Source organism: Perognathus longimembris, chromosome 17 (genome assembly GCF_023159225.1).
Source record: "Perognathus longimembris pacificus isolate PPM17 chromosome 17, ASM2315922v1, whole genome shotgun sequence".
In the NCBI taxonomy this organism is placed as follows: Eukaryota; Metazoa; Chordata; class Mammalia; order Rodentia; family Heteromyidae; genus Perognathus; species Perognathus longimembris.
This window is the reverse complement of record NC_063177.1, coordinates 45,643,824-45,663,804: the sequence shown is the minus strand read 5'-3', so window position 1 is coordinate 45,663,804 and position 19,981 is coordinate 45,643,824. Positions and strand designations below refer to the sequence as shown.

Here is a 19,981-nt window from a genome sequence, read left to right as displayed (position 1 = left end):
TGTTCATCGTGGCATGACTTAGATGTGTGATTAATGTTAGCAACCTAACAATGGAGGATTTCTTAAATAAGCAATGGCAGACTCATATAATATCATATTCATCTACCATTAAAAATAATGTCATTAAGCTGAGTAGCTCACACTTATAAAGCTAGCTAGTCAGGAAGCTGAGATCAAAGAATCAGAGTTCAAAGACAGCCCAGGAAGGAAAGCCAAGAGGAACTTGTCTCCATTTAACCAGCAAAAACGTTGGCCTGGAAGCTCAGCTGAAGTGGTAGAGCAAAGCACCAGTTGAGCAAGCAAGGTAAGCCTGGGTGCAAGACTCCAAATTCAAACCTAGAACCAAGGGGGGCAAAAAAGAAATTTGTGAAATATTTAAAAGAGACACTACTTCTAGATGCTGGACTTTCAAACCACAAAAACAAAACCTTTCTCTTCCTAGTGGCTAAATGTAACTCTAAAAGAGGAGAAGTGGTACAATAGAGGGCTAAGAAAGGAATAACAACTATAAGAGAAGAAAAATCTCATTCCTGACCAAAACGACACTATGGTGCTTTATCTACTTATTTGTCAGAATTTAATACTCTGGAGGTTTACATCTAACTAAAGTCAGGGGAAAGAATAGCTAAAAAAGAATCTAGTTGGTCTATGAGTCAGAAGAGAAAGATTTACACAGTGATTTCCCCCAGCTAAAAACAACAACAACAACAACAACAACAAAAAACCAAACTTCTGAGGAATAAGAAAATAAAGAAAAGCATGAAGAAGACAGGAAGGTGAAAGGTAGAAGACCCAGAAGTGACAGAAGTGTAAGATCAGAAGCAGAAGCATTACAAGTGACAAGAAATACAGATAGTAGCATACACGACAGAAGGAAGGAGAGCCAGTGACAGGTCAGTTCCAAGACATAAAGAAGCATATAGACTTCTTAGCCTCCAAACCTATTATACTATACCTTGCTAATAACTCATCAACAAGGGACATTACACATGCTATTTACACACACTAATAATCCCTTGGTCCTGTGAATTAGCATGTTGTGTTATATGGCTAAGGGGACTTCTTAGATACAGTTCAAGTTTGGACTTAAAATAGAGATTACCCTGGATTATATGCGTGGACCCAAGGTAACAGAAATGAGTTCTAAACCCAGAGCAATCTTTCTGATGGGAGTCGGGGAGAGGTGGTAGAAGGGAAGTTAGAGATTGAGAGAAAAACAGATCTAACACACTGTTGCTGACATTTAGGAGACAAACTGGTCTGACATTTAGGAGACACTTCTGAAAACCACAAACCTGGTATCTCGCAAGGAAACAAGGCCATCAGTCCTATAATCTCAAATGGGTTTTGCAAACCACCTGCAAGAACCCAGTAGTTAACACCTTGATCTCAACCTCGAGAAATCCATGGCAGAGACACCAAGCAAGCCAATCCCATTATCTGACCCATAAAACTGTGCAGGGGCTGGGGATATGGCCTAGTGGCAAGAGTGCCTGCCTCGGATACACGAGGCCCTAGGTTCGATTCCCCAGCACCACATATACAGAAAACGGCCAGAAGCGGTGCTGTGGCTCAAGTGGCAGAGTGCTAGCCTTGAGCGGGAAGAAGCCAGGGACAGTGCTCAGGCCCTGAGTCCAAGGCCCAGGACTGGCCAAAAAAAAAAAAAAACAAACAACTGTGCAATGATCAATTAGTGCTTTTTAAGGTCACTATGTTTAGGTAAGTTATTAAGCTGGGCTTGAACTTAGGGCCTTGTGCTTTTAATCAGCTTTGTTACTCATGTAGTCTATCAACTTGAGTCACAACTCTAGCCTGAGCGTTTTGCTAGTTAAATGGAGATGGAGTCTCTCAGATACTTCTGCCCAGGGTTGATTTCAAATCAAGTCTCAGTTAGAGTAGCTACAAACCTGGCCACATATGTACTTTAACTAGATACATAAACAATTTTGATACAGAAAATAACAGATGACGTCTATAGGATCGATCAGTGAAGAAGATGATTAGTTTGGTCCTAAATAACACTACCTACCACTGGCAGAAAAAAGCTACATTACACTTTGCTGGATGTGTCATAACTATCACTCTTGCCAGGTACTTACTGAGCAATGACTATGTGCAATGTTTGGGGCCAGGCAGTAGAGGCCATTAAAATAAAACAAAACAAAACAAAAAAAGAGCCAGGTGCAGGTGGTGGCTCATTCCTGTAATCCTAAACTTATCAGAAGGCTGAGATCTGAGGATCAAGGTTCAAAGCCAGCCTGGGCATGAAAGTCCCTATGAGACTCTTATCTCCAATTAACCACCAGAAGACTAGAAGTGGTGCTGTGGCTCAAGGTGGTAGAGTGATAGCCTTGAGCAAAAGAGTTCAGGAATAGTGTGCCCAGACTTCAGGTTCAAGCCCCACAACACACACACACACGAGGTTCTATGTATCAGCTATGAGCCAGATACTGCTCTAGACATAGAAGCAAGAGCAGTAAACAACACTGGCAAAACTCTCAGCCCTAACAGAGCTAATTTTCATATCCTCCTCAATCTTCTGCTATCTACACCCCGTCCCCTAACTAGAAACTGCTTCAAAGCCACCTGATCCCTCTCTGCCTCCTCCAATACTGCCACCACAAGAGCACATGGGGCTAGTTTACCTAGGTCTCCTCTCCTTACACTGAGCACATTACCTGGTACCTAGAAGAAAGGTGTTTTGTATATGTTTGCTCCCATCAGTAATGCCAACCACATTAAGCCTATTTTTATTAAACTAAGAATATACAACTGTATATTAACATAGAAAGTAAGTCTCAACTCAAAATCTATTTAGCTGAAATACTGTCAAAATATTAAGCCAATTTGTGTGTGTGTGTGTGTGTGTGTGTGTGTGTGTGTGTGTGTGTGTGTTGGTTCTGAGGCTTAGGTGTTGTTCCATAGCTTTTGCACTCAAGGCTGACATTCTACCACTTGAACCACAGCTCAACTTCTGGCTTTTTGCTGGTTAACTGGAAATAAAGAGTTGCATGGGCTTTCCCATCCAGGCTGGCTTCGAACTATGCTTCTTAAATCTTAGCTTCCTAAGAAGCTAGATCACAGGCATGAGCCACCAGCGCCCAGCTTAAGCCAATCTTTATTGCTTTCACATTCGGTGTACTAGAAGTTGAGCAGTCATACTCTTTATTTATGTTAATAACTCTAATAGCAAGCTAAAGATACAAATACACACAGCCACCAGAGCAAATACTACACATGCCATTCTTGGAGTCTTCTTTTCAATGTACTAAGTGAAAGAATTTTTTCAGGCACTCTAGCAAATAAGCCAGCTGTCTGTGCCCAAAATAACTATGGCACAAAAGTGGAAATGTCCTTGATTCCCCACTTCCACTCCCTTTGACTGGAATTCTTCTATAAAACAGAAGTCACAAATAAGTGAGTGTGACAAGTTACAATCTCTTAATTGTCAACAAGTCAGCCAAATTGTCTCACTTTGTCAAATGCCACTTGAAATGAATAGGTCATCAATGAAAGATTTGAACCATTCTTTTTATATAAATACTGCTGTTCTAAAATGATCTTTGTAAATAACACATTGTGAGGACATGTCTGTAAGTTGTGTTGTTTTAGCCTATCTTAGCTGATAGCTACACATCTATTGGCAGGGGACCCTGGGAAGGCAGTAGTACAGAAAGAAAGGATACTAGTACTTAAAACTCCTTGAGGATGACTATGGAATCAGCATGGCTAAACTATACTGTCTTCTCAAATCTAGAAAAGTTGCTTGCAGAAAGAACTGGCCACCACATCAACTTCGACTCCAATACTTAAAGTAACCTGCAGCAGTAACCTGGAAGCCTTTGACAATGGACGCATTCTCCTCCTGTAACCAGTCCCATTAACAGGAGCTTTACCTTGGGTGGTGATTGCTGCTGCCTGCTGCTGCTTCCTGAATGCTGTAGTCTGAGAGCCCGAGGGATAAACTCAGGAGCCAATGGATTCAACACATATGTCTTCTTTAGTTCTAATGCTTCTAACTGAGCCTTGATCTGTTCAAATGTGATCCCATGGAGGCTATGATTTTCATGACACAGGGCAATAAACCGCTCCCAAAACTTCCTACAGAAAAAAGTTTGGAAGACCAGGTTACAGTTTCATTGGATGAGATCATAGAAATAAATATAGGAATCTAAAGATAATTTCAAATTCTGTGCCTAGCCAAACCCTTAAATCCAACAGCCATCTGATTATGACTTCTAATCTTTCTACCAAATCAGAAGATCTCAGAAGTATGATATTCAAACTTACAGTCATGTTTAATAGGCTAAATACAAAATGGACTTACTGTTAATTTTGGCTCATCAACACAGATAATAAACATGAACAATGTTCAACTAACAAACAATGAGTAAGGGGTAAGCCACAAGATTTTAAAATAAGCAATAGCTAAATTGAAGGAGACTTTCACACCTATATATACACAGGTAGATTTAAACACAGAGTCATGCTCTACACAATGACTCCAGTCAACAAGACTGCACATACAACAACATGATTTCATAAGATAGTATCATTTTGTGACATCATAGGTTTCTTAATCTGTGTAAATATACCGTATGATGTTCATACACCATGAACTCACCAAACAATGCACTTCTCAGAATGAACCATTAAGTAGTATGTGACTGCATACAGACACATGCAAATTGAATACATACACACATTAGTATGAATTATAGGAGTCTAGTTCTAGATGAGTAAGAAAAGTGAACTCAGACCATAAACTTGAACAGCAAAGTAAACAATCCTCATGAGGATTCTTGAATTACCAGTAAGTTATTCCAACATATTTCCTCTTACTCAGCAGATGCTTGCTTGCTGCCACAAGCACAATTTATATTAACTAACTTATAATAGCTTAAAAAAAGTCAGAATACAATTTGAATGTTGACTATTCACTTCAAATCCAACAAATGCCCTTCTATTAAAAAGTTTTATCAATTAAGACTAAAAAAACTTTTCTTTAAAATACACTGTTGTAGGATTATGCTGATAAATTTTTATATGGTCAAAGGTGGCTATTCTAGTCAAAATAATATTTATCAATGTAATTTTAGAATTTTAGATTCTGAGTACCTTATTGAAGATAATTTTTACTTCAATTTTCTCTTGTCACTAAGAGGAGAAAATAGTGTGCTCCCTTCAGAGGATTCTAGAATTAAAAATGAAGGACAGGGGCTGGGGATATAGCCTAGTGGCAAGAGTGCCTGCCTCGGATACACGAGGCCCTAGGTTCAATTCCCCAGCACCACATATACAGAAAACGGCCAGAAGCGGCGCTGTGGCTCAAGTGGCAGAGTGCTAGCCTTGAGCAAAAAAAGAAGCCAGGGACAGTGCTCAGGGCCCTGAGTCCAAGGCCCAGGACTGGCCAAAAAAAAATGAAGGACAGCTTTCTCGTGTGCATTTCTTAGCAACCCACACCTCGAATAGCTGAATGATGATCTTGTTAGTCTTTATTCCTCTCTTTGTCCAACAGTGGCCTCTTAGTAAAAGTTTATTATTATCATCATGCTTACAATATTGAAAAATACTTCATTTCTCACTCCTAAACTTTAGGGATTTTAAGTATCTAATCATAATCACTAAACAAAAACAAAAGCATAAAGAATGGCTTTGAGTTTTTGTACCCTTGCCTCAAAAACCACTGAAAATAAATCAAAAGGGAAATCTCTGATATCCCTTGGTCATATACAATGTGTGCCTGTGCAAATACATACCCACAATCACACACTATACACGTCTCTACCTGTATGGAAAATAAATTTCTTTTTTTACCAAGTTAATGAAATGTGCTCATAAAGAAATCCAGCTAAAGCAAAATGTAGTGGTGTGGAGACAGTCTCCTGCGCCACCCCTCCGCTGAGCACATACGCCACTTTCTGGGAAAGGCAGGCAGCACAACGCTAGGAGGAGAAAAGCCTGGTCTTGGAGTCAATGTGACATGTTTATCTGTTTGAGAGAACCACAGAACAGCTCCAAGACCACGAGCAATGATTTGCACTCTGACTCACACTGCCCATTTCAAGTGGAAATACAACAGGCACATTGCAAGGTTGTTGGGATCACTGAATGAGGTAGTGTGTACAAGGTACATAGCCAGCACCTGGCTATGCTGGCTGCTGTCACTAAATGGCAGCCACAATGTTCAATTTGCTAGTGAGAGAGGGCTATGTTCACTCTATTCATTTCAGACCAATAGGAAAAATAGAGGAGAGGGGAGAAGAAGAATGTCTGGAGGTGGGTACTAGCAGTGTCAGAGGGCTGAGCTAATGAGGAGGGTGAAGACTGAATACTGTCAGATACATCATTTGTAACTATGATAACTAAACAGTGAAACCAGTTCGAATTGTTTAGGGAAGGGGGGGGAAAGAAGAACAGAGTATCGGGGACATGAGAATGAGTGGAATACATAATAAATGAGTGCAAATGTCACCATGAAATACTCTCCCCTTTCTCTTTTTGCCAGTCCTGGGGCTTGAACTCAGGGCCTGGGCACTGTCCTTGAGCTTCCCCCTTTCACTCAAGGCTAGCAATCTATCATTTGAGCCACAGCACCACTTCCAGCATTTTCTGTTGAAATGGTACCAAGGAATCGAATCCAGGGCTTTGTGTATGCTAGACAAGTACTCTACCACTAAGCCACATTCCCAGCTACTCTTCCCTTTTTGGTCACTAAGGTAAGCAAATTAAAAAAATAATTTAACCTTAAAAAAAAAAAAAGAAGAAGAACACACAGCTGACTTCTAACTAGTACAATGCATACATAGTATGTATTCCTTGAAAACTTAATTGATACCTGAGAATAGTATTAACTCTTTTAAATAACAAAGGTGAGGGAATGGTACTGATAAATTCACACTACAAAAAATTTACTCCTCCATTCTTATAAGACCCAAGAATCACATTATATCCTCTAGATTTACTTGTGCTATGAAATTAGCGAGATTAAAGTGAATGATCAACTCTTGGGCTATAATCATGATTAAATTATCCAAATAAAACAGATAATCAACATTACTATTTAGCTATGAAAAGTATGATCTTATCCTCCCTCCCAGAATTTATATTTTCCTGATAATATTCTTCTTGGCACATAAATTATTCTTGGCGCATCCCCACTTTGCATTTAGAATAAACAACCAGTAAACCCAGCTTCAGGTTAAAAATTAGCCCTGGACAACTTTGACAGCAGGCCTCAGAAGAGCTCTCCCCTATTTGCAGTGAGCGAAGGGAAGTGAAAACTGCCGAGCACATGCACTGCACAGTACAGTATGGCTGCAGAAAGGAGGAAAGGCTTAACAATACTCCAGCACACACTCAAGTTATTTCTACGGAAATCATCACCAGAAATTTGTAACTTGGGGGAAGGTGATTGGGGAAGAGGGAAAGTAGGAGAAAAACAAGGGAGCAGGTAACAATGTTTGACAAGAAATGTCACTACCTTACATATGTAATTGTAACCCCTCTGTACACCACTTTGACAAAATTTAATTTAAAAAAAATGTACCAGGACCAGCAAGTAATAAACAAATAAAATCTTAAATGTAAAAAAAAAAAACTTAAGACTCACCAAACTATTCTAGTTAGTAGTGTGTCTGTCCAGTTCCATTTTTAAGTGTTCAGCTGTTTTTAATACACATTATCCCATTCTATAGGTTTGATAAAATGAATACTAATGAAACTATGTGTGCGCTCTCACTTATCAAATCATAAATGTAAGCACAAATGCTAAAATATCATAGCAACATTTTGACCAAACACAACTTGAATAAATAGTAAAATAGCTAAAATACTCAATAAAATTCATGAACATGTTAAAATACTGTTTATTCATTTCTAACTTGGAACTAACATATTCCTTTCCCAATTTGTTTTGTTTTGTTTTGTCAGTCCTGGGGCTTGAACGCAGGGCCTAAGCACTGTCCCTGGCTTCTTTTTGCTCAAGGCTAGCACTCTACCACTTGAGCCAAAGCGCCATTTCCGGCTTTTTCTATATATGTGGTGCTGAGGAATGGAACCCAGGGCTTCATGTATATATGAGGTGAGCACTTTACCACTAGGCCACATTCCCAGCCCCTCCTTTCCCCAAATTTTGTCATCAGAATCTACAAATGAATGGCAATATTTCAGGTATGAATTAAAAACATATTACAGGGGCTGTGGATATGGCCTAGTGGCAAGAGAGCTTGCCTCGTATACATGAGGCCCTGGGTTCGATTCCCCAGCACCACATATACAGAAAACGGCCAGAAGTGGCGCTGTGGCTCAAGTGGCAGAGTGCTAGCCTTGAGCAAAAAAAGAAGCCAGGGACAGTGCTCAGGCCCTGAGTCCAAGCCCCAGGACCGGCCAAAAAAAAATATATATAATATATATATACACACATATATATAGTACAACAGATCTTTAAAACTCTTTAAAACAGACTTTTCTCTAATTAAACTGAAGCTCTACTTGATCCTTTGCTTCTATTTTTCACCTATATAAGATACAGACTTCTTATAGGGTATTAAATTTGAACATAGCAGTTTATTTTTAAAGGCCCCAATCAGCCTCCTTTTCCCAAGAAATTTTTTTTTGCAAGAAACAAAAAGACAGTAAAATCCTGCCTTATGTTTACTCCAACAGAAAACACGACCTAAGAGAGTCATGTCTTAACAAACTAAAAAGAACTAATTACTCAAGGAAGATTCAGGACAGTCTGTACCACTGTACAGTCTGTATTACTATTCTGAGCTTACTGCTACTACTGAAAATATAAAGCCAAGCACAGGACTACATATCTGTACACCCAGCACTAAGAAGACTGAGGCAGGAGGATCACAAGTTCAAGTCCAGGCCAGACTGGACTATAAAACAAGATCCTGTTTGCTACAACTCCCAAAAAAGTAATGCGTAACATATTTTTTTCTTTTTCATGAAAGTATATGTAGATTTATTTTCAATTGTTTTTCTAAAAGAAAAAGTTAACAGTTTTTCAGTACTCCAAAGTGCCAATCTTACAATACTGGCTTCTATAATTTAAATTCCTATTAACTAATAAAAATAACAAATGTATAAAAGAATGTTTTCAATTGATACTTTGATTGTATTTTGGTAAAAATTGGTCCTATTATTACACTCTAATGAATATTAACAATGCTATTGAAAGACAAGTCCTGACCACTTCTAATTTGATAGGAAAAGTATTTATACTGAGAAGCCATAGAGAAAATGACTACAGAGGGAAACTCATCAAAAATAAAAACTAATATCACAATAAAGAGAAAAAAGGAGGCAGCAGACAATACAAAATTTAATCTCTTCAAAACACACACACACTCTGTTCAGGACCCTGCAAATAGCTGATCCTTTTCCCAGAGCAGCCCCAGCTCCAGAGCATAGCTCCAGTCCAGAGTCAATCTCTGACCATACCATTGGCCCAACTCACAGCTATCACTCCTAACTGTCCTTGACAATCACAATCACAATCACACACACACACACACACACACACACACACACACACACACAGATGGCATGGACTTCTTATATAAGATTCTCATTTAGCTAATCATCTGTCTACCTCTCCTATCCAGCCCGGATAAAGATTCTTTTTTTTTTTTTTTTTGGCCAGTCCTGGGCCTTGGACTCAGGGCCTGAGCACGGTCCCTGGCTACTTCCCGCTCAAGGCTAGCACTCTGCCACTTGAGCCACAGCGCCGCTTCTGGCCGTTTTCTGTATATGTGGTGCTGGGGAATCGAACCTAGGGCCTCGTGTATCCGAGGCAGGCACTCTTGCCACTAGGCTATATCCCCAGTCCCGGATAAAGATTCTTGTCTGTTTTGTTCACTGGTTTATCTCCAGTTGCTTTGAACATTGAAGGCACTCAGGAAGTATCAGCTAAGTAATTTCTGAATGATTGACTACAAAATTATGCATACTGGACTGGGAATGTGGCTTAGTGGTAGAGGGCTTGCCTAGCACGAAGCCCTGGGTTCGATTCCTCAGTACCACCTAAATACAAAAAGCCAGAAGTGGCACTGTGACCCAAGTGTTAGTGCAAAAGAAGCTCAGGGACAGTGCTCAAGCCCCAGCACTGGCCAAAAAAAAAAAAAAAAAGCATATTATGAATAGACCTTTGTGTTACTGCTGGATATCAGGTAATAATAATATACTTGATTTTGATCAGTCATCACATCATATAAATAAGTACATACTTAAAGATACAAATAACATTTCCCCTGTTACTATCATAATGAACAACACACAGTACCTGCATCTCCCAATCGAGCACAGAGCGATGGGATCGCCCACCACAGCGACCAAGGACTGTGCCCTTGTGATGGCAGTGTTGAGGAGCTTGTAGTTTGATAAAAAACCATAATCCAAGTCCTCTGTGGAATCTTCCAAAAGTTGCTCTTTCTTTTTAATTGGTGTCTGCTTATGTTTACAAGTATGTCTTGTACGTACTGTGCTAAGAAACAAAACTCTAAATTGCTTTCCTACAAAAAAGAAAAAAATGGAAAGAGGTGAAGCTGTCATTCTGAATCACTGATAGAATAACAGAATTGCACTTTTAAAATGTACTTGCTTTAGCATTCATCGGCAAAGATGTACTTCTGCACTGTTGGTAGGCAAGTTAAATCATACAACCTCTTTGGAAAACAGTGTGGCAGGATAGCCTCTCAACTATGTCCACATAGCATTACCACAAGGCTCCTTTCTGGGTATCTACCCAGAGGCATAGAGAGCAAAGTCTTGATTTGGACATCCATACGCACAGCAGCAATGTTTACAATAACTAGGGGTGAGACCTAGGTGTCTATGGACATTTACTGAATACACAGAATGAATAGATGTGCAATGACTTACTCAGCCTTAAAAAGGCATGAAATTCTGACACATGCCACAATGCAGATGACCTTGAAGACATGATGCCAGTGAAATCAGCCAGTCACCAAAGAAGAAATGCAAAGCTGAGATCTGAAATACTAAAACACTTCCCAAGCACTTCAGGTAAGAAATACTTAATGTGTACTCAATGACTCCATTTATAAGTACCTAAAACTGTTAAGCTCAGAGAGAAGAAGAATGGTGGTTTCCAGAAGCTGGGGAAGGAAGAATGAAAAGTCTAAGGGGTACACAGTTTCAACGTGGCAAGATGGAGGAAATTCTGAGGAATGTGACTACTTGTGTGTGCAAATGCACTTCACGTGGCTGAAGTAGGAAATTCTATATTACAGACATTACACTGCACTAACAAAAAAGGGTTTCAAATGTTTCTGCCAACTTTTGCAATTAGATAGCCCCAGATTCCATCCAACAAAAGGACCCTTCCCTGAAGCAGGGTCAAGCCAACCTGTGCAGATAGCAGATACAGCTGATTCCCCAAGGAAATGCTCTGGAGGCTGATTAGTAGAACTTCTTTTCTTATGCTCTACTTATAGTAGTTTATATATAGGTCTTCTCGTTCTATAACAAGTCTCCAAACATTTTTTGTTTGGTTTTATTTGCCAGTCCAGGGCCTTGAACTCAGGGCCTGGGCACTGCCCCTGGCTTCTTTTTGCTCAAGGCTAGCACTCTGCCACTTGAGCCACAGCGCCACTTCTGGCTTTTTCTATATATGTGGTGCTGAGGAATCAAACCCAGGGCTTCATGTATATGAGACAAGCACTTTACCACTAGGCAATATTCCCAGCCCCTCCAAACATCTTTTAAGAAGTTTTAAGGTTAGCCTGCTAGTCTTCTCTGAGTCAAACAATACTATTTTTTTCACTCATTCCTAACTTTCATTCTGTATTTTAGACTGTTTAAAAAGAAAATAAAACCCTAAGATCTTTTTAAGAGAATTGAAAATCAAAAGTGAACACTCTTTAAAATATAAGAATTTGAATAACTTAATTTATCCTAATTAGTACTTACCTTGTACATTAAGCACTCTTTCCACATTAACATCAGAGAGTCTCTTTTTTCGAAGCTCAGCTCGTATCCTAAACACTTGATCAGCATATGGAGTCACCACACCAATACTGCCATCATCCAACTTCCCCCATGCTACTGGCCACTTCCTTCTTAACTCTTCTACACGTTCCACCACTTCAAATACCTTTAAACAAACACACAATAAAGTTATCACCAGAATTTAGACAAAGAATATGGTAACTGAACTATTTATGTGAACACACAAAGAAAAATAAATTCTCAAATCGTAACATTGTATAATAATGCAAAGAGTGAAAAAAAAAAAAGAAAAACAGAGACATATTAATATAATTAGCAACTGGTCTCATTCTTCTGTCTCCCTCTTAAAGGGAAACAGTTTAGGGGTGGGACTATGGCCTTAGTGGTAGAGTGCTTGCCTCATGTACAGAAGCCCTGGGTTCTATTTCCACAAATCAAACCACAAATATAGAAAAAGGCAGAAGTGGAGCTGTGGCTCAAGTAGTAGAGTGCTAGCCTTTAGCAAAAAGAAGCCAGGGACAGTGCTCAGGCCCTGAGTTCAAGCCCCAGGACTGGCCAACAAAAAAAGGGGGAAGGGGAGGGGACAGTTTAAGTGGCTGCCTAGGGAGGAAAAGAGAGGAAAGTAGAGAGAGAAGCAAGTCTCCACCTTCCAGTGCTTCTCTGTCCACTCTCTCCAGATGACTAGCCAAGCAGAAGATCCCTGCCATGCATTACTGAGTCCCAAGTCCCAGCAGGACAGGTCTAGCATCATGCCTTCTTGCATTGACATAATCAGCACACCAACTAACAACTGTTGACACCAAACCCAGGTGGGGCAGGACAAATTCTGATCAGATTAGAGCCAGAAAATTCACTGCCTTCCTGAGGCACAAATACAACCCATCTCATTACCTTTGGAACAAAGGAACATCACAATTTACATAATTCAATTTTTTGGATCTTGCTTATTAGATTTATGATAGTGATTTTAGAGTAGTTTGCTCTGTTTTGTTCCTTTGGATGGTACTGGGATAAAAACGAGAGTCCATGCATACTAAAGCAAGCCTAGCTCTACCTCTTGAGCCATACACCTAGCCCAGTTCAACCTATTTTAACTCAATGAATTGACCACACAGTTTCAGTGTTTGGCAAAGTAGGAGCTACTAAGATTAATAAAACATATTCTAAAATTAAAAAAAAAATTAAAACATGTACTTTGCCTAGGAAATTGCTGTCTATATAGAAAATAATTCTAATTTTATTTATATTTATAATATATTTATAACTAATTAGGACTGTTTTCAAATTATACATACAGCAAGCTTATGTCAGAGAAAGACAAGACTAGGGACATACAGGAGAAAGCTTAAAAGATGTCTTTTAAGTACATTATTTACTGTTATTAGTGACAATTATTGGAGCTTACAATGTTAAATATTCTTAATAAATTTTGACAGTTATTATTTTTTCAAGGTCTTGAGAACTGCTGGTAAGAAGCTATTCCAATTCCTAGATACAAACTCAATGAATGACAGAGATAAGACTATAGTTGTCCTAGTGATATAATGACATAAGAGCAAGTTCATCAGAGGATGCTAAAGGATGCTGAAGAGCAAACTAGACTAACCACTCATCAATATTCTCAGTACAAGAAATGAGAAAGATGCAGCTCAGTCTACTGCAATAAAGAACAAGAAAAAAGCATCTCCATTTACCCCTATGGTTATATAAGGGGTAAAAGAAACTTGCATTCCAGTCAACATAAAACTATAGATTCAGTACAGCGGTTATGAGAGGCCTGGGGGAAGTCTCTCTCTCTCTCTCTCTCTGACCATTTGGTCAAAATTAGTAGACTTTGGAGACGGATGAAAGAACGTAGGAAGCATTTATTCAAGGAATTTTCCAGCATCTAAGTATGGAAAGTGGGAGGTGAGGCTTTTACCTAGGAACTGCTTCCATCACTCACCTCTATCTTCACAAAACTATTGCAGTGGCCATTTTCCCTCTGACAAATTCCCTTCTCCCCCAGCATCCCGGGGTGAGGTATTCCAGGTGGTTCCTATAGTTGCTAAACATTGGCAGATCATAGGATCTGGAGCTCTGTGCTGCAAAAAGCCTATACTGATCAGGTTACAGTAGATGGACAGGCCTTTCCCTACCCCATCTCATGCCACACAAAGATCTGGGGGTCAGTGGGTAGAATGTGACCCCCTTTTCCTTCCCAATTTTGTGTTGCAGGACAACTGATCTGACGGGTTTGGTAGACAGATGACAGTTCTGAGCTTCCTAGGAACAGCAGATCCCAACCTTCCCCTGGTCTCAACTGCACAAGATCCACACTAGGTAGTAGCAGCAGATAAGACTGCAGACACATGCAAATGTATGCATGAGTGCATGCGTGCGAGAGTGCACGCCTGCGCACGCTTATGCGCACGCATGCACACACACACACACACACACACACACCCCACATGCCTGCTCTAAGACTCAACAGTAGATCTGAGCTGACAGAAAAATAAACAAATATAAAGACAGAGGTTATATAAGTTGAAGAATTGGAAGAAAAATAATAAGAAAAATTAGCATTAAGCTCACTAACATACATTTAAGGATAAGAACCAGAAAGAGAGAAGAAAAACAGAGCTTAAAAAATACCTAGAGCTGAGAATACGGCTCAAATGGTTGAGTAACTGCCTAGCAAGTGCAAGGTCTTGGGTGCAAACAAGAAACCAAAATAAAGGTAAACAAAACCTGAGAAAGCTAAGCACTGGTAGCTCACACCTATAATCCTAGCTACTTGGGAGACTGAGATCTGAAGGCTGCGGTTCAAAGCCAGCCCAGGCAAGAAAGTCTGTCAGACTCTTACCTCCAATAAACTACTCAGAAAAGGCCAAAAGTGGGCTCAAGTAGTGGAGTGCTAGTCTTGAAGTTCAGGGACAGTGCCTCTACCCTGAATTCAAGCCCCAGGACTGGTTTAAAAAAAAGCTGGGGCTGGGAATGTGGCTTAGCAATAGAGTGCTTGCCTAGCATGCATGAAGCCTGGGTTTGATTCCTCAGCACCATAAAAGGTCAGAAAAGGCCAGAAGTGGTACTGTGGCTCAAGTGGTAGAGTGCTAGCCTTGAGCAAAAAGAAGCCAAGGACAGTGCTCAGGCCCTGAGTCCAAGCTCCAGGACTGGCCAAAAAGAAAAAAGGTAGTCTATAAACATTTTACTCTCCAAATATGCCTAGACTGGTATCCAGCTTCAGTCAGCTTTTACCTTCTGTATAAAGAGCTCCTAGGACAATGGGCCATAAATTTGGAGGTTGTAGTGACTCATGGGACCTAAGAAATGTGAGAAACTGTGCTCTGGTGGAGTTCAAAGAAACGTGAAATTCCTCTAAAGTTACATGCCTACCTTTTTGGGGGGACAATCTTAATTATGTGGCCCAGGCTGGCCTCAAACTCACAATTCTCCTTCCTCTGCCTCCTGAGTGCAAGGATTATCAATGCGTACCACCATCCCTGGCTGGCCTTTGTGTTTTAGACACTTTTTTTTTTAATGTGTCTAAAAATTTTTTTGAGTCAGAATGAAAGTCCAGGAAGATGGGCTTTATACATCCTATAGAACACAAGTTTCCTGGAAAACAGCTCACTGTGAAGGAACAAGTAATCCAGGTTGAGAAACAGCCTCTGGCACACATCAATTCTTCCTCAAGATCAGTGTTAATTAGGACCCAGCTGTGATCCTAGTGCCACAGTAGGACCACCAAGCTTTCTGAATTTGAAGTCTGTTTTGCCCCTCTGTCAGCACTCCCACCCCCTGCACCAGGCTAATTTTCAGGCCAGTGGTTTCCAACCTGAGTACTAAAACAACAAAAGAGATCCCAGGAGTCATTTCCAATATTTCAAGTAGTTAAAGGAAAGTTTCCTTTTCCTAAAATTAAATGGCACAGACTAATGAAAATGTCAAGTTTCTTGGCCATGGGCTAGGATTTTCTCAAGCGGTAAGGATAGTTTCCTTGTACTGACTTGTAACCAAAGCCCTCTGATCAATTTTTAAAGGGAAAGAGTTATTATTATATAATAGAAGTCATTTCTTTGTAAACAAAATGCATGGGGACAGCAGAGATCAGAGAACAGGAAACAGTTCCCTAAAGATAACCATGAACTCCAGCCTCCTCTGAGTTTCCTCATGTCCTTAATGAAAGCCAGAACCTTGACCATGGAGCTTCTGGCCTGCTGGCCCCTAAAGGCCACCGTGACTTCTGATGGCTACCTGATATGACTCATCCCCCACATTCTTTCCAAAAGCCAGGAATTGGAAGAGAGTGATGTCAGCTGGAGCACACGATGGTAGAGATCATCACTTGTTGTGTGATCATCCAGATCACAGGTTCTCTGGAGCATATAAGATTCTGTAGTTCAAGTCTTACTCATAAAAAAAAAAAAATACTTCCTTTGATTATGTACTGTAAAATTTAACTAGTCTAGATCAGATGTCTATACCAATAATAATCTCTAAGAGGATATTGGCATCTTTTAAAATAAAATCTTGTATTTCGTTTTATCATTGAGACAAGAAGCAAATCAGTTTATTTCCTGTAGGATATTCATCTATAAGCCAGATATAAGAAAATATATAACTTTACATACTACTTCCTTATAAATTAAACCAATACAATATATTGTCAATGCAAAATTTTGAATGACTGTGATTGGGAAAGCAATAACAATTTATACAAAGAACTAAGGTACCTCTGCGTTATTATAAAAAGCTGTGCTGTTTTTTTCTTGTACATCTTCTCCTCGTGCTGTGAAGAAGGTTAGTGGATAAAAATCCTTATGTGCTGGTTGTTTTCCACTGGCCATCAGCTTACCCTCATAGAAGAGCTCAGAGGTATAACTGCACAGAAAGAAGAGGAAAAAGAAATCTATCACCAAAATTAATCTCAACATACACACAGTCACTAATTCTAGTAACACTGCTTCACATTTATGATTAATTTTTGCCCAAAGATGAAATACTTATTACAGAAGTTTTGGTTGGTTTTCTTGTGCTGAAAATAGAACCCAACACCTTGTACACTTAGGCACATGCATTATCACTGAGCTATACCCATAGCGCCAAGCACAGAAAACATATACAATAATTTCTCGCAAAATAATGATAGCAATAACAAACACAAGGGCTCCTGGAATATCCCTGTTAAATGGATTGATTTTGATAAAACAGGAAGCCAAAATATAGAAAGAAAAGAAAGGAATGGCACAGTTCAATAGCGGTTGAGATTTTTGCTCTTTGAGAAAATTTGCTACCCAGTATGTTTTTCCAGTTACTACATACTTCTCCACTAGTGTACCACCTGATAACTTTTTGGATATCTGACAGTGTTCTTATCACAACACCTTGGCATTACAGTACTTCCTTATGGTGATGCTGGGGTAAAACTTACTGTAGGCAGTTGTATAGAAGTAGAGTCCATATAATTATGAACAGTATATCATACTTGATGATGACAATTAATAACTGTTACTCTTTCTGTGCTGATTATATTTTATCATTGTTCTATCATCCATACTCCTTCCTACACTTATAGAACAGTATACTGACTGCAAAGCAGTACTGCTGTGCTATATCAGGAGCACTACATCTCTGAATACATGAAAAAGTCAAGACAAGGGCTGGGAATGTGGCTTAATGGTAAGTGTGCTTGCCTGGTATGCATAAAGCCCTGGGTTCAGTTCCTCAGCACCACATAAACAAGAAGACCAGAAGTGGTGGTGTGGCTCAAGAGATACAGTGCTAGCCTTGAGCAAAAAGAAGCCAGGGACCGTGCTCAGGTCCTGAGTCCCAAGCCTCAGGACTGAAGAAAAAGTAAAAACAACTGATTGATCTACTGTTTAGATTTGCATACGTGCACTCCAGGCTCTTCCCATGATGACAAAGCTCCTAATGACACTCTCTCAGAATGTGCCCATCACAGTGACACCGACCATGCATGGACACTGAAACAGTACAGGGCTGCAGGACATTCAAGTCTCCCACTGTAACAAGAAGGCACTTTACTGAAGAAGATGCCATCTAGGTTACAGCAAATGCCTGGGAACCATAAATGATGGATCACATATTGAGACTCTAGTAATGTTTTATCTGTTCAATTGCTTTCAGTAATACCTAAAAATGGTTCCATATGGCTGACATGATCGATATTGCTAAATTATATTAAGCTTTTAAAAGTTTAAGTTTCTGATGGGATTAATAAACGGAAAGGAGCAAATGAGGCCTCTGGAGTGCCAACAAAGATCTGTTTTTTACAAGTGGATGCTGAACAGGCTGTGTTCCACTAGGATTATCTTGAGCTGTCACTTAAGAGATGCTGCTTTTTAAAGATGCATGCTAGATTTAATAGAAGTCTTCAAAAAACTCATTAATAAGTGTCACGGCTTCTCTTTCTCCCTTCCTTTCAGTCTTTTAAAATAGATTCATTGTATAACACAGCCACAAAGCTGATAACCCATTATAAAGTTTGTTGATATACTTCAATTACAGCATATAGATTATACCTTTACCCACAGAAAAATATTCAGTGCCTTAATTTGTGAGGGGGAAAAAAGCATAACTTTAAAAGTGTTCTTTTAAAATCGTAAAATTATGCATTTGCAACACTAGGGACGTCACATTATTTGTTGGAAATAGCCAGTCCCTAGTCACCTGGTGCTTTGAGTCCCCTCCCAGAGACCACGGGGAGTGTGAATCAGAGGGCAGTCAGTCACACCTACTTGATGATAGCTTCATGGGAGCGGTAGTTCTCACACAGGAGGATCCTACACGGAAACTCGGCAGGATAATGCTCATAGAGGCGATCAAGTAATGAAACATGAAGGTTTCTCTCCCTGGCAAACTCGCTGTAAACAAAAGGACTGAGCTGTAACAGACAAACAAACAGAGAAAATTTAACTACATATGAAGCTCATTTCACCCAAATCAATCATTTAAAATAAGGAGCTCAGTCTACATGTGGTGGTACACAATGATAATCCCAGTACTCCAAAGGCAGAGAGTAGCAGAAGTTCCAGGCCAGCGGGGGTGACACAAGACTGCCTCAAAAATATGAATGAATAAATGAGCAAAAATAATGAGCTCATAGGACATATGGACTATGATGGTATTTTTTTGAAGTATTAAGATTTGAACTCAGGAGCCGAGTACCGGTAGCTGACGCCTATATTCCTAGCTACTCAGGAGGCTAAGATCTGAGGATCACAATTCAAAGCCACCAAAAAAAATAACGGAAATGGCGATGTGGCTCTCAAGTGGTAGAATGCTAACCTTGAGCTGAAGGGCGCAGAGACAGTGCCCAGGCCCAGAGCTCAAGTCCCACAACAACAACAACAACAAAAAGATTTGAACTCAGAGATCCAGTGCTCTATCACCATTAGCCCTCTTGGCTGTTTTAAAGCTTGTTTTTTAGACAGGGTCTCCCTTTTGCCTCTGATTATAATTCTCCTATCTCTGCTTCCCAGATAGATAGGATTATATAGGTGTGAACCTCACTCTATGCTTGGGTTGTTTCTTTGAGATGGGTTCTCACTTTTTTTGCCCAGATTGGTCTCAAACCTCAATGGCCCTATCTCTGCCTTTCACACTGCATGGAATACAGGCAGGCACCCCCACTCCTGACCCTAAGCAATTATTTTGAATAAATAAAATAACCTTCTAGGTCTCATAAAGTATAAAGAGCCATTCTAGATTATACCTTTAACTGCAAAAGAACAAATTAAGCTACTTTAGGCGAAGGAACAAAAGCAGAATTTGTTAATTTACATTCTCTTCTTTCCTAGCTGTCTTGACAGGTTGTAGGTGCAATCTTAATCAACTGTGGCAGAAGAAAAAGAAGTCTAAATTGTCACTCTGTAAAATAGATGCCTTAAAAGAAAATCTGTGTTTCTCTTTCTTAAACATAGGTGTTTAAGTAACATGAAATCTAACTAGTCTTTGAAATTCTGACTGTAATTTTTAATTAAGTTCTTTGTTTCCT

At 39.7% G+C, this 19,981-nt stretch overlaps 1 protein-coding gene across 6 annotated transcripts in view; it reads right to left on the bottom strand.

The window, feature by feature from the left end:
* The window catches only part of Helz (helicase with zinc finger), a 146,815-nt gene that overhangs the window by 33,823 nt on the left and 93,011 nt on the right, over nt 1-19,981 (bottom strand). For all 6 annotated transcript variants that reach the window (XM_048366932.1, XM_048366935.1, XM_048366933.1 and 3 more), the window contains 5 exons: nt 18,723-18,868; nt 16,698-16,845; nt 11,944-12,127; nt 10,295-10,523; nt 3,897-4,101 (listed from right to left, as the gene is read on the bottom strand). In XM_048366932.1, coding sequence (XP_048222889.1) covers nt 3,897-4,101; nt 10,295-10,523; nt 11,944-12,127; nt 16,698-16,845; nt 18,723-18,868 — 912 coding nt within the window. The remainder of the gene's footprint in view (nt 1-3,896; nt 4,102-10,294; nt 10,524-11,943; nt 12,128-16,697; nt 16,846-18,722; nt 18,869-19,981) is intronic.